The following is a 14,817-nucleotide window of genomic DNA, read 5'->3' on the forward strand; positions in this document are numbered from 1 at the left end:
TCATTCCAAATTCAAGTCTAAACTTTGCATTAAGGGTTGAAAAAGAAGAATGTCAGTAAGCTTCCCTTTCATGTCGCCTTTTTTAACATCTTTTTTAAATTTCAGAAAACTTTCCCTGTTAGGAAACTCTAACTCGATGTTAATGGAGCCCCGACTGCATCTGCCTTTTGTTATGTTATATGTTGACATCATTTTGCAAACAATATAATAATATTTCTTGAGCAAGTCTCCGTGTTGAGATGGGTCAGTCTCATTTTTCCATTTGTCTATCATTCTATCAGTCTTATCTACAACCTCTTGAATTTCCGGATAAGTGGATGGTTCAACATTTTGGGCAAGCGTTTCATACATTGACAAGTAATCCATGATCTTATCCTGATTTGAAAAGTCTCGAATTCCTTCCAAAAAGGAATTCAATGTTTTACAAACAATATCCAAAAAGAGGGTGCTAACTTCTTTCTTCGTTTTGTCCTTTGAATCTAGATCGACTTTCAAAGACGAGTAGACTGAGTTTGCTGAAAACAAGCAAAACAAAATCCTTTATTTTGGTTTTTAAAAAATGCATATTTTACAAATAGTTTACTATTGTAACAGGCAAATGACAAATCAAGGTCATGACATCTCATAAATCTGCCAAACCAAATAGTGAATACTCTAACAGAAACAAATATGAATGTACATTACATATAGTTATTTAAAATGATGAGGGGTAAAAATAAAATGTAAAAATGATATTTGGGAAATTACACAAGAAAACATCTTCATAAAATCATACAGACTAAATTGAGTTCTAAATAGAGTAAAGTCAAATAAGTTCCAATTATGAATTAATTCATATACTTCGAAAGAAGAAACTTACTTTTCACATGCAATGGAATTTGCTTGCTTCTTCCTAATCCGACTGGGTTGCAGACGATTAAGTGATATTTGGCAGTGTCTGCTGGCTTGGGGTCTTTAACCACCAGTTTCGGCTTTGACAGATCCTCGGAACTCCCTTTGTACTTCGGTAAAGTAATTTTAATATTTTCCACTTCATTATTGACCACCTTTTGCCATTTTACATACAGTGGGTCAGGAATACTGCATATTTCAGCAAGACATGAGAACTGTTGAGCAACTTTTACTTCCGTTATATGAGCAACAGGTAAGCCTGAAATCAAATTTGGCATCAAAAGAGTGATGTAAATTTTCCTGCAACTATTATATGCAGTAAAAAAATTTATAGTTTTTCCTTTTAAATAAATACTCAAATTACCTCCTTCAATATCAAGTTTAATTTCTTTGCTGTTTGTTGTGCCTTTATTATTCTTAACATTAAGTGTGTATATTCCATAGTCACTAAAATCTATGTCGTTGATCAATAAAGAAGGTTTCCGTGGGTGATCTTTGCTCCCTTGGTACTTCTGAGATTTTATATCTAATTTTATGGATTTCAAAGTTCTAATTTTAAACCACTGTGACGTTTCTGGCTTTGGATATGATTTCACCTTTCCTTGCAAAGTTGTGGACCCTCCAAATGAAATCTTTCTGCATGCTTCTCCCAAAATTTCACATTTAGGCTTTCCTTAGCAAATAATGAATCAAAGAGTCATGATTTCAAGCAAATTTCAAGACAATTTCATAACTGATTTTTATATCCGCAATAATGAATCTGAGAAAAATTTTAGCAGAGTGGAGTTATTTTGTCTAATAGCTTCATGGAGCATATATATTATATACAATATTATTAATACATGGGCAAAAGAATCGGACATTACATATAAGGTTCGGTTAACATATTCCTTCCACAGTAATGGATACACAGCTGCAGACAGACAGGCATCTATACATGATAATTTCATTTCTATTAACTTTCTACAGCTGCCTAACAAGAATGTCGAAGGACTACATAAGATACTTATATACCTTCTTTAATCTTTAGATATACTGTATTGCTTCTTGCCATCCCTGATTCATTTTTCACTATCAGATTATAATTAGCAACATCATCTGTGTCCATTTTGTTGATGACGAGTTGTGCATTTATTCCATTTTCAATGCTTCCACGATATTTTCGGGTAGAAATGTCAACATTTATGCCTTCTTTCTGCCAAACTGCTTGTAGAATTTCGTTTGGAGATTCAATATTGCTGGTAATTTCTGCAGTTTTAAGGTATCTCACTGATTCTGGTCCTCGAATTTCAATGACTGGGAGTGCTGAAATATGTTTTAAACGTGATCAAACATAGAATTCAAGATAAGAGATAAATGTTTTTTATTTTCTTAGTTTATTGCTTGTTTATTGCTTTTACTGTTTGTTCATTATCTGCTTTATTTGTTGATTCAATTTCTTACTGCTACGGTTGTTGCTTGATTTCTCTGTAAGCTTTTTCTCATACTCACTTAATTTCTCTGATTGTGATTTCAATTCCCTTTCTGTATTGTCTTTGATTGATTTAAGACTCTTTTTCAATGTACTTTGGTCTAGTTCTGAGGAATGAATATCATCGATTTGATGTGCTTGAACAAATGTGCTCAATCTTCGAATTGCCTTTAAAAATCAAAACAAAATGTAGGATATTCTTTTTGTTTTTACACACATGCTGTAATTAAAATGTAAAGAGATAGATATTATGACATACTCAAATCCATTTACGTCATATCAGTCCGAGTGGCCCCATATCAGAGGGGCACCATTAACTACCACAAGGAAATAAAAAAGGCAATTAAAGTTTTCTATTAAGAGTCACAAAATATGCTTTCTTCAGTATTTTATATATCGACAAAATTTCTGGGGCACCACCTACCCTCACAACTCCTGCGACTATGAAAGGAGTTTTCCACTTATGTATGGTAGCTTGGTCCCTTTTTCGCCCTTATTTTACACAATATACTTGGGGATATGGTATTATTTTTATTTTCATGGTGTATAACAATATATTTCTAACTGAAATGTTGTAGAGTCATTAATAATGACTTTGAGTATTAAGAAATATAGGCCAATTTTCAACACTTACAGTACATACAAATTCCAGAACATTTTCTTTCGAACAGAGTGCGGTTTCTCTATTACATACATTTAAATTAGGTACTATATAAAGGATGACATGGTGAGCTGTAGCGTGAAATAAGAAATAATTTAAGAAAATATACTCGTAGGCGTCGGAACCGGGGGGATGGGGCTAAGGGGGGGGGGGGCTTAGCCCCCGCCCCGTCCCACTTTTTTTCCAAATATATACTTAGTATAGACATTGAACATTGTTTCGTAGGTTTAGCCCCCCCCACTTTCCACAGACACGTCGCAGTGAAAGTGGTGGTGTTTGGAAAAAATTTTGGTACTGAAGTTCGAACCTAACCCCCCCCCCCACTACCCCACCAAATAGGATTTTCGTGTTTGGGACAGTTCCTTTTTTTTTTTTTGCTTGTCAGGTTTTTTTGAAGGTATAATTTTTTTTAGATTTAGCCCCCCCCCCTTTCAATCTGCTTCCGACGCCAATGATACTAGTATACGAATAATCTTCAAATGAATAAGCTTGAATTTTATTTTGCATTATTCGTATTATTCTTAACTTGGTGAGGGTGAGGGGTCTTCTTTTTGTTTTTGAGGTATTTTTGGTCGGAGTTTTGAAAATCCCCTAATCACGTTAATTTTTTTATCCATCATTGTTGAATAAAATGTCAAAATATTTTAACCATTATATTAATTTTCTTTTATATGATGAAAAAGTACAAGCGACCAAATAATAATTTACGGAAAATGCACACAGAAATACGCCTCCTTTCCTTTGTAAAGGGGGGGGGGTGAGAAAAAATAAACAAGAATAGATACTCGACCAAAAGATTGATAAAGCAAAAGAGAAAACCCTCCCAAACTTGAAAAAAAAAATGATTATGCAAGAGTGGGAGTCTAAATATTACTCATTTTGATTTGCAAAATTAAACATTAACATTAATGTGTGTTCATTTGTATCGTAAGAGCGTAAAAACGTTTTTTTTTTTTTTGAAGGGGGGGGGGGACTCAAGATTTTTCTCAACCACCCACCCCTTGATACTACATGCCTGTATGTATATTTATTTCTTAATTTCGCTCCAAATTCTGCAATGAATATTCCGATTTACTAATCATTTATTAATTAATACATGACGTGTACAAATACATGTAATATACATGTATATAAACACTTCAGAAACAGTTGTTCGAATAATAGAAGCATAATTATTATTTATGTCTGCTGTGAGAAAAATCAGCCTGATAAAAAAAATTTTAAAAATAGTAAAAAAAAAAAGAATACAGGTACTAGTATGCAGTGTCGTCGATTTTGTCATTCAATTGAATGACATAAGGTAAAATGTATTACAAATTATTAAGTGGGATTTATTATACTTCACAAGGATTTTCTCTTTTAATAAATATCACAAGATTAGTAAATGAAATTCAAACCAAATAGTCATTTTCTTCGTTGCGATAATACATTCGAAGTTTTTCCGACTTTATATGCACCCCAAAACGTAGCAAGGGTGTAAGATTGCTTTGAATATTGAAGTGGTCAGTATAGTGCATTTGTTTAGATTGAATAAATGTGAAAAAAAAATTGTTACGTCTTTGGCTTTTTTTGCTTGTTTGTTTGTTTTTTTTTTTTTTTTTTTTTTTTTGCAAGAAATGGATTACATATGTATTTATATACATCTAAATACTCATATATTGATTCGTGTGCTGTTTCCAATGCCCAGGAAAATTGCGATTACATTCATGAGAATTAAAATATGTCCCGGAAAATCATCAAAGTTTAACATAAGTGGTAGTCTATAGAAAACTTTGTTTTGAATTTTTAAAGAAATAAAAGCTTGTAACTGCACTTTTCAAATACGAGCTACATGTGTCGCTTCTTACAGAAAACACGCTTTCCAGAGGTATTCACCTGTATCGGTATGGAATCACGTGACATATTTTGCAATTATTTTATATTTTTAAACGTTGGCGCAAATAGTACAGAAATAAGAGAAAATAAATTTTACTTTTTAAGGACGTTCGATCCTGAGATTTTGAGCATATTTTGGTCAGGTCCTTTATCTATAAAATTCTGCATCATTTTTAAGTTCTAACATTAAATCTAAATTCTACAGTGCAAATTTAACTATATTTAATGAAAAAACTGCGATTAAATTCCCTTCAAGTACAATTAAGCTAGGGATTATATTTTGTGGCGGAAGGTTTTTTAGACGAAAATGATCAGTTTTTCATTTTGAACTTTAACAGTACTGTTAATTTTGGATTCCTATTTTCCCATCTTGGTTGCACACAAAGCTGTTTTTTGCAGTGAAATGTGTTATACTGGTTCTGAAATATCTATTAAATTATTTCTTATGAAATCTATCAACAAAGTGTGACAAATATAGTAAATATATTCTGAAAATCCGGGGGAAAATTGAGCCAACTTTAGCATTAAATTCACACTTTTTTAGTAATATCTGAAAATTTACATAATATACCCAAACTTTTGATGTTCTTTTCTAAATATTCAAGATAAATTTGACCTATTAGCTTAAAATCAGAAATAGTTTAAGACTTTAAAATAATTTTCTTGCTTATTAAATTTTAATGCCAGAAAAAGAACGTTTTATTAGTGCAGAAATAATTGATTATGCGAAGCAATTTGAAACTTTTTCTTAGACACACTTTTTAAGTGTCTTTTTTAAAACAAACTTAAAGTTCACTTTGTTTCATGCTTTAATTGGATAAAAATATTGGAGGGAAAACGTCAGAAATGTAATTTTTAATTAAGACACAAATTACAGTGCAAAAAGGTCATATTAAATGTATTGTTTCGCCAAAAGAAGCGTATTGACCCCCATTTTTTTATTTGAATTTTAATTAAGCTATGTAAGCAGAAACTAAAAATATACTTGGCAAAAAAAGTTTAAGACTTTAAATATCAGGATCGAAAGTCGTTAAGTGTCTTAATGAAAGTTTAAAATTTGACATGTAACCAGGGATCACAGATGATGCCTTATTGAGACTTGTTCTTTGGGACAAATATTTGATTGGACTGACTTAATTGTTTCATTAAATACCGACGACAAAACCAAGGACGATAATAAGAAATATTTTATTTAATTGTAATGGAAAGTCAAAATCGACATGTCAGCGCATGCGGGTTACTAAGAATCGTTTGACATTAATGTGACATAATATTTACTGACTACATTTAGTTAAGTATTATTGATTGTTATTAGCATCATTTCATTTTTTAACCATTAAATTAACTTCATGAGACAATGTTCTTAACTTATACATAATATTTTTTTAATAGAAAGATACGGAAGCCCATTAGTGCCAACCTGTATATATAAAGGAAAAGCAATATATAAAAGCAAACCTCGATATATAAAGGAAATGCGATATATATAAACAAAACCTGGATATATATAAAGGAAATGCAATATATAAAAACAAAACTTCGATATATATAAAGGAAATGCGATATATATAAACAAAACTTCGATATATATAAAGAGAAAAATTTCCACCGTCTAACCTTTAACATGTTTAATGACCTTCATAACAACAGAGACTTCGCCAACATACGATAAGCAGCTCCCGATCTAATGTTTTGATTGCGATCAGTTGGTGTGGCTGTTTCAGGATGGTATTCGGTGTGTTGTTATCTTGATAATTATGATGATTAAAACTGAAGCTAAAAAAACTGCTGTTCTTCTTCACGTGCCAAAATGATCTTGATTCTTTGAAAAAATCATGTACATGTACATTTATCTCTAATATTAATAGTGTTGTCTGTGTCTGCTCCACTGTATTACAGTACCGACCAGACCCAACCTGACACAAAGCAGTCCCAGAGCAGTCCCGGGGACTGCTTTCTGGGACTGCTAAAGCAGTCCCACAGCAGTCCCAGAGCAGTCCCACAGCGGTCCCAGAGCGGTCCCAGCAGTCCCAGCGGTCCCAGAGAGCAGTCCCAGCAGTCCCAGAAAGCAGTCCCAGTGGGCGGGGTTTATTAATTTAATGGGCGGAGCTAACTCAGAAATGAGATTTGCAATAAACAATGGAACTATAAAAGGCAGTAGAAATTGATTCTGGGTAGTATGCCAGGAATCCTTACATGTACGCGGAGGTCATTTATGAACAGTACGCGCATAGAAACAAATTGAATGATTATTTATTGAAGGAAGAAGGCTTTCACACGTACTGTACATGTATGAATTAAAATGAACATATATAAACATTTAATCACAATTATCGGGTATATTAAATTAATAATTTAATTTCTTTATTTTCTGTGATTTATATGGTTTCCTATTTATTTTTTTATACAGAAAATTAAACTTGAATTAATTATTTTCCACCAGTAAATAGATCTCATCATTATATGGCCAATTTCCATACTATCGGGATACTCAAAAGGAATTTAGCTTTTAGAAAATTCTTTGTTAATTTTGCCAAGTATTATTTTCTAGTCATGATTTTTTTTAATGACATGTCAATTTAATTATTGTTAATTTCTCTATCTCTATAATACTCGGTTTTAAGTGTTTTATTTGTAAATGTTAGAATGTACATCTCTAAATCACCAGGATGGAACTATCAGATTATGTTCAAAATTGATTAATGCTGAAAGAAATTCATACACATTTTATTTTTCAATTTGATTTTTGCATTATATACTGGTAGATTGAAATTAGGGTCATTGTTGACCAGCATTTTCAATGATGTGAAACGCTGATACATATACCCAAATAACATGCACTGATTTTCTGCCCTAAGGCGATTGAAACCGCCGGTGTTGATACCATGTAATAAACATTAATCGGTCAGGTACATGTAAACACAAACAAAAGAAAAAAGAAATAAATCACAATTCTCGGTATTTTCAACTCTTTATTTATAAAATAAATGTTCTCTTTTGATAACTTGTTTATAAATTAAAAACTACCAGTAATTCATTAATAAATTCCCCGATGATTGTTCAAAATGTTTGAGTTATGGAAGAATGGTAGCATAATTTCATTTCATGGTCATTTAATAAATTGTTTGGCTTTATTTTAGGGTTGCATGGGATACTTTTTTAGAGTGGTGCTCGTAAAACATGAAGCTTTTCAATTAAAAATCTTATATCTAACTGTATAATGATTATTTTTAAATAGTGCCAATGCAAATTTTTAGTGCACATAATTTTACATTAAATAATAAAATAGACCTACTGTACCTGAAGATATTTTTCTCATAAACCTGTAATTTTAGGGGGAAAAAAATCTACTTCTGACTTCCTTATTTATTAACTTAATTTATTTAAAAGATATATTCTAACTACATTTGTGTACAGTTGTAAATGTACAGACTCTGAAAATATTAATTATCTACATGTATAATTTTCTCTACTTATCAAAAGATTGTAAGAAATCCTTGCTTTCTTAATAATTTAAACTCCTCTCTGCTGTAAGTAAACAAAACAACTGGGGCCTGCAAATTCAGAATACACAAGGGGGCGGAGCTATCATGTCACTCAGAACTTCTTTCACACATAAGTGAACAAAGCAGTCCCAGAAAGCAGTCCCAGGGACAGCTTGGACTGCTGGGTCTGCTTTTTACAGCAGTCCCAGGGCAGTCCCAGAGCAGTCCCACAGCGGTCCCAGAGCAGTCCCACAGCAGTCCCAGAGCGGTCCCAAAGCAGTCCCGGGGACTGCTTTCTGGGACTGCTTGGGTGTCAGGTTGGGTCTGGTCGGTACTGTATATGTACATGTATATATGTGTTTTTTATGTTTCTGTACCTTGTGTACCATTTACAGTGTGTGAATGAATCAAATTGAATTGATTTACCTTCAAAGACTTCAAAGTTTCTTTTAATTAATTCCCAAATACTTGATTTTTTTCCCACACCATTAAAGACCCTAAAATTATTAAAGCATAATTTTAATTGTCAATTTCTTCCCTCACATTCAAATGAAGTGGGTACCTTCACCCTTCCCCTCTCTCCCATTCCGAACGATATTGATTCTTTTTTAACAATCAATGGGCATACTAGTTAATTATTTTTAAAATGAATTAAATAAATTTGAATTAGGGCATCAAAAAGAGACTTCCTGTTAAACATTATTTTCATAAATTCTCGGTCGTGAAACCAAAGGTAGTACGCCTAAGTTTTTTATAAAACAGTAAACAAGATACATGTAGCTCTAGGTTGAAAAAAGGAAATTGATCATGTACATGTAAAGCCAATAAATCCAATAAATGCACATAAATATACTTATTTCATTAATATACATGTATATACTAATGATTAAATCAAAGGCGGATCCAGGACCGGCGCCCCGGGCGTGCGCCCCCTCCGTTTAAAATATTTGTATATATAATTTATAGGTCCATTATCCTAAATTCCGTACAGCCACCAGAGCTCTCTGCCTTCTAATGCGCCCCCCCCCAATTACGAAATTTCTGGATCCGCCACTGTAAATGCTCTTCTTCTCAATTAATTGCATTAGTTTAAGTAATGTTACAATTACAGTCCATTGATATATGCATGTACAAACAAATAAACACTATTTCATAGCAACATTTTGCCGATTCTGGGAAAGTTATACATGAGTACTGTATAACTGATTTCCCCCCTGCCAGGAGTTAATCTGTATATAATCTTGATGGACAGCCGAGCGCTACAGGTCAGGCAGTGGAAAATTTTCTCTTTATATATATAGCATTTCTCTTTATATATATCGAGGTTTTGTTTATATATTTCGCATTTCCTTTATATATATCCAGGTTTTGTTTATATATATCGCATTTCCTTTATATATATCCAGGTTTTGTTTATATATATCGCATTTCCTTTATATATCGAGGTTTGCTTTTATATATTGCTTTTCCTTTATATATACAGGTTGGCACTAACGGGCTTCCGTAGAAAGAAATGTAAACAATTATATCAATACATGTTTTGGTATAACGTCAAATAAAGACACCGGTCACAGTAGGGCGTTGCTTTATAATTTGGTGGCTCGAGTTCGATTCTCCTTCTCAGCACCGCGTCAAAACGGAGAGACGTATGAAAAGGTTATTGACTGTTTCTTTGCGAAACGTACAGCATAAAATAATTGATTGGTTGTATTTTGTTTAGCGTTTCTCTCTAGAATTTTTCACACATATGGAGACGCCACCACTTGCCGGTGGAAAGCTACAAATTTTCTCCTATCCTTGGCACACAGGGCTATTGAGCACTGAAGGGATTTTTTCGTGCCAGCACCTACTGCGAAACGGGACCTCAATTTATACGGTCTCGTCGAAAAGGACCGGTGTTGCAACCACTGTTGAAAAAACGACTACTATTGAAATAATTATTTCAATAGTGGTTGAGGATGAATTTCAAACCAAACATTGGTTACACCACTATTACAATAACGTTCGCTATTGAAATAATTATTTATTTAGCGGTTTAGAATGTATTCCAAACTTAAACCCGGTTTCAACCACTACTTAAATAATGTTTGCTATTGAAATAAAGATTTCAATAGTGATTGAAATAAGGATTTCAAAAGGAATTAAAAAATATTATTGCAACCATTAACAATCTTTAAGTTATTTCTATAATGGCTGCACTTCCTGTAACTACTCTAGTAATAACAACCACTATAGAAATAATTATTTCATTAGTGGTCGTTAGTTCAATTGTGGTTGCAACAGACAGGTCTGCACGTCCCATAATTTGATTAGAACCCGCGACGTAAGGATTTACTCCTTACTTCGCGACTCTAGAACAGATGTTCTAACCACTGTGTCACGCAGGCGATGCCGGGCATAAAAAGTGACAGTCATGGGTCAATTTGGGTGAAACCTAAAAATCTATGTCCTTTGTCACAATAGGCAAAGGCACAATAATGTACCCTCACTGCTCAATGGCTTTGAGTTCCAAATATATATGCATGTAGATTTAATTTGGAAGCTTTTAAACAGTCTATGGTGATCTCTCTATATGAATGAAATAGTCTAGAATGAGGCGTAAAACTACATAATCAGTTTATATTTCAATCAGAGTATCCTATCGCAGGGGGATATATCGATGTAAATTGTTACTTCCGTTATGCAAGGAATGAGAATGAGAAACTACAGCATCGACGTTCTAGACAAAAGCGAAGCAAGATTGAATCAAAGTGGAAAGATAACACTGAGTACAGGAGAAGAAGTTCTTTATTCTGGCAATGAGAACGAAAATGATCATCATACAAAAGAAGTGGCGATAATACTGTCCAAGAAAGCAAAGTACAGTGTCATGGAAAGGGAACCTGTCAATGAAAGAATAATGTGGGCGCGATTTAAAGCTACTAAATGCCAAAACTTTACCATCATTCAGTGCTATCCACCAACCAATCAGGCTGAGAAAGAGGTTATTAAAACTTCTATGAAAAACTACAGCAAACTTGATAGGAGGAAATCACCCGACGGCAAAACAAAGAACCAAATCGACCACATTATGATAAGTCAAAGATGGAGAAGTTCGTTGCAGGATGTAAGAGCTATACGAGAGGAGCAGATGTTAACTGAAAGAAAAAGTTAACAACGCTAAAACAAGAGCACAAAAAGAGTGATGCTCATGCCAAACACCAAACTTTAGATAAGAAAATTAAAACATCTTGCAGGAATGACAAAAGAGAGTACGTTAACTAACTTGCAACAGAAGCAGAAAGAGCTGCCTACATGGGAGATATGAAGACTCTCTACAACATCACCAAAACATTAAATACGCGTAAAACATGCAAGTCTAAACCGGTCAAAGACAAAGATGGTATAAAATCCTAAACAAACTAAATGAACAAATGGAAATGTGAAATGAACACTTGATTGGGGTCTTGAATAGGCCAGAACCAGACAAACCGGTAACCTTACCACCAGGGGAAGACCTTAATATAAAGGTTGACAATATAAAGAAACAGGAAATCAAGAAAGCCTTAAAATCAATGAGGAATGGTTAAGCGGCTGGAGTAGATGGTAGACCACCAGAGGCGTTGCACTATAGAGACGAGATAAGTTAATACCTGCTTAAATTATTAACAAGAGGCCCATGGGCCACATCGCTCACCTGAGCACTGTGGCTAGGAAAAAGTAGAAATTGGTTTATAATTGAAAAGTTTTAATCCAAAAGTAGTCCCATGACAAATCATGACTTTGCTACTAGTATATCCTTGAAAAGAAGATTTTTAAAGAATTTTCCTATATATTACTATGTAAAACTTTGGTGGGCCATTGTGGCCCTGCCCTACCCCCGGGGGTCATGATTTGAACAAACTCGAATCTACAATACCTGAGGATGCTTCCATATAAATATGATCAATTATGGCTTTGCTATTCTTAAGAAGAAGATTTTTAAAGAATTTTCCTATATATTTCTATGTAAAACTTTAGTCGGCCATTGTGGCCCCGCCCTACCCCCGGGGGGTCATGATTTGAACAAACTTGAATCTACACTACCCGAGGATGCTTACATATAAATATGATCAATTATGGCTTTGCTAATCTTAAGAAGAAGATTTTTAAAGAATTTTACTATATATTACTATGTAAAACTTTGGTGGGCCATTGTGGCCCCGCCCTACCCCCGGGAGTCATGATTTGAACAAATTTGAATCTACACTATCTGACGATGCTTCCATATAAATATGATCAATTATGGCTTTGCTATTCTTGAGAAGAAGATTTTTAAAGAATTTTCCTATATATTTCTATGTAAAACTTTGGTCGGCCATTGTGGTCCCGCCCTATCCTCGGGGGTCATGATTTGAACAATTTGAATCTACACTACCTGAGGATGCTTCCATATAAATATGATCAATTATGGCTTTGCTATTCTTGAGAAGATTTTTAAAGAATTTTCCTATATATTTCTATGTAAAACTTTAGTCGGCCATTGTGGCCCCGCCCTACCCCCGGGGGGTCATGATTTGAACAAACTTGAATCTACACTACCCGAGGATGCTTACATATAAATATGACCAATTATGGCTTTGCTAATCTTAAGAAGAAGATTTTTAAAGAATTTTACTATGTATTACTATGTAAAACTTTGGTGGGCCATTGTGGCCCCGCCCTACCCCCGAGGGTCATGATTTGAACAAACTCGAATCTACAATACCTGAGGATGCTTCCATATAAATATGATCAATTATGGCTTTGCTATTCTTGAGAAGAAGATTTTTATAGAATTTTCCTATATATTTCTATGTAAAACTTTGGTCGGCCACTGTGGCCCCGCCCTACCCCCGGGGGTCATGATTTGAACAAACTTGAATCTACACTATCTGAGGATGTTTCCCCATAGGTTTCATCTTTCCTGGCACAGTGGTTCTTGAGAAGAAGATTTTTAAAACATACCACCAAATTTTTATTAATTCCCAATTATCTCCCCTTGTATGAGGGCGTGGCCCTTCATTTGAACAAACTTGAATCCCCTTTACCCAAGGATGCTTTGTGGCAAGTTTGGTTGAAATTGGCCCAGCGGTTCTTGAGAAGAAGTCGAAAATGTGAAAAGTTTACAGACAGACAGACAGACGGACAGACAGACGGACGCCGGACAAAATGTGATCAGAAAAGCTCACTTGATCCTTCGGCTCAGTTGCGCTAAAAAGATCTGGGAGGCTGAGAGAATACCAACAGAATGGAAACAAGGGGACCTAAGCTAGCAAGATCCTCTGTACAGTAATAAAGATGCGGTGGATGAAGTTTTACGGGATGAACAGGCAGGCTTTAGATCCAATAGAAGTTGTACTGACCAAATTGCAGCTCTAAGAATTATCGTGGAGCAATCATCTTTGTATATAAATTTTATCGACCTTGAAAAGGCATTTGACAGTGTCAACAGAGATGGAATGTGGTAACTGCTAAGACACTGTGGAAGACCTTATATGAAGAATTCTCAGTGCAAGTGATACACGAAACATCCCTCACAGATTCCTTTAAAGTCAAAGCTGGAGTGAATCAAGGCTGCTTACTCTCGCCCACTCTGTTCCCAGCAGTGATAGACTGGATCACAAAGCAGGCATTCGACAGGCCGAGGGAAATACAATGGACAGTGGTCAGAAGATTGGAGACCTGGATTTTCCCGATGACCTTGTCCCACCAAATAAAAAGACATCAGAGAAAAGACCAACAAGCTAAATGAAACTGGAAAGAAGATAGGACTAAATTTAATAAGAAAACAAAAGTTATGAAAGTCAAGACTAAAAAAGGTGGACCAATCACAGTTGCGGGGGAAAAACTGGAAGAGGTGGAACAATTTACTTACTTAGGGTCCATCAATAGTAATAGAGGTGGTTAAGATGAAGAAATTAAAGCCAGAATAAGCAAAGCCCAACAAGCCTTCGCAATGCTCAAACCTGTCTGGAGTTCCAGTACACTAAGTAAAAGTACAAAGATTAGAATATTTAATACCAATGTTAAATCAGTGCATTTCCGTACGGATGTGAATCCTGGAGACTAACAGCAAGACTAAACCAAAAAATCCGGATATTTACCAACAAATGCCTACGACACATCTGTAAAGTGGCATGGCCAATTAAAATATCAAATGAACAGCTACTGGAGTGTACCAGCATCCCTCCAGATTAAGAATCGAGCATGGCAATGGATTGGTCATTCATGGAGAAAGCACAAAACAGCATCACTAGAGAGGCATTGGATTGGAATCCACAAGGTCAGAGAAAACAAGGGCGACCATTACACAGTTTGCGGAGAACAAGATTGAAAGAGCTTGAAAACATTGGAAAGACCTAGAATAAGGCAAAAAGAAAAGCGCAAAACAGAGTAAGGAGGATAGTTAGTGTAGTAGCCCTATGTTCCACAAA

At 34.5% G+C, this 14,817-nt stretch overlaps 1 protein-coding gene across 1 annotated transcript; it reads right to left on the reverse strand.

Moving 5' to 3' along the window:
* On the reverse strand, window positions 1–10,798 carry LOC134250376 (uncharacterized). The gene is made up of 6 exons (XM_062732729.1): window positions 10,754–10,798; window positions 2,383–2,530; window positions 1,906–2,196; window positions 1,256–1,564; window positions 860–1,150; window positions 1–515 (listed from the first exon to the last, which is right to left on the reverse strand). Exons 1-6 carry the CDS (start codon window positions 10,796–10,798, stop codon window positions 1–3), a joined length of 1,599 nt encoding a protein of 532 aa, XP_062588713.1.
* Between the last annotated feature and the right edge of the window lie 4,019 nt (window positions 10,799–14,817).

Source organism: Saccostrea cucullata, unplaced genomic scaffold, assembly GCF_032062105.1.
Source record: "Saccostrea cucullata isolate Sc308-1 unplaced genomic scaffold, CSIRO_AGI_Scuc_v1 ctg1785, whole genome shotgun sequence".
NCBI lineage: Eukaryota > Metazoa > Mollusca > Bivalvia > Ostreida > Ostreidae > Saccostrea > Saccostrea cuccullata.

Excerpts from the sequence above, each read along its gene's own strand:
- LOC134250376 (XM_062732729.1), bottom strand. The coding sequence starts at position 10,798 with ATGACTGTCACTTTTTATGCCCGGCATCGCCTGCGTGACACAGTG. Across the intron at positions 2,531-10,753 it reads ATCGCCTGCGTGACACAGTG|GCAATTCGAAGATTGAGCAC; the intron begins GTTAGAACATCT and ends TGATTTTTAAAG. Across the intron at positions 1,565-1,905 it reads ATATCTAAAGATTAAAGAAG|GAAAGCCTAAATGTGAAATT; the intron begins GTATATAAGTAT and ends TTATTTGCTAAG.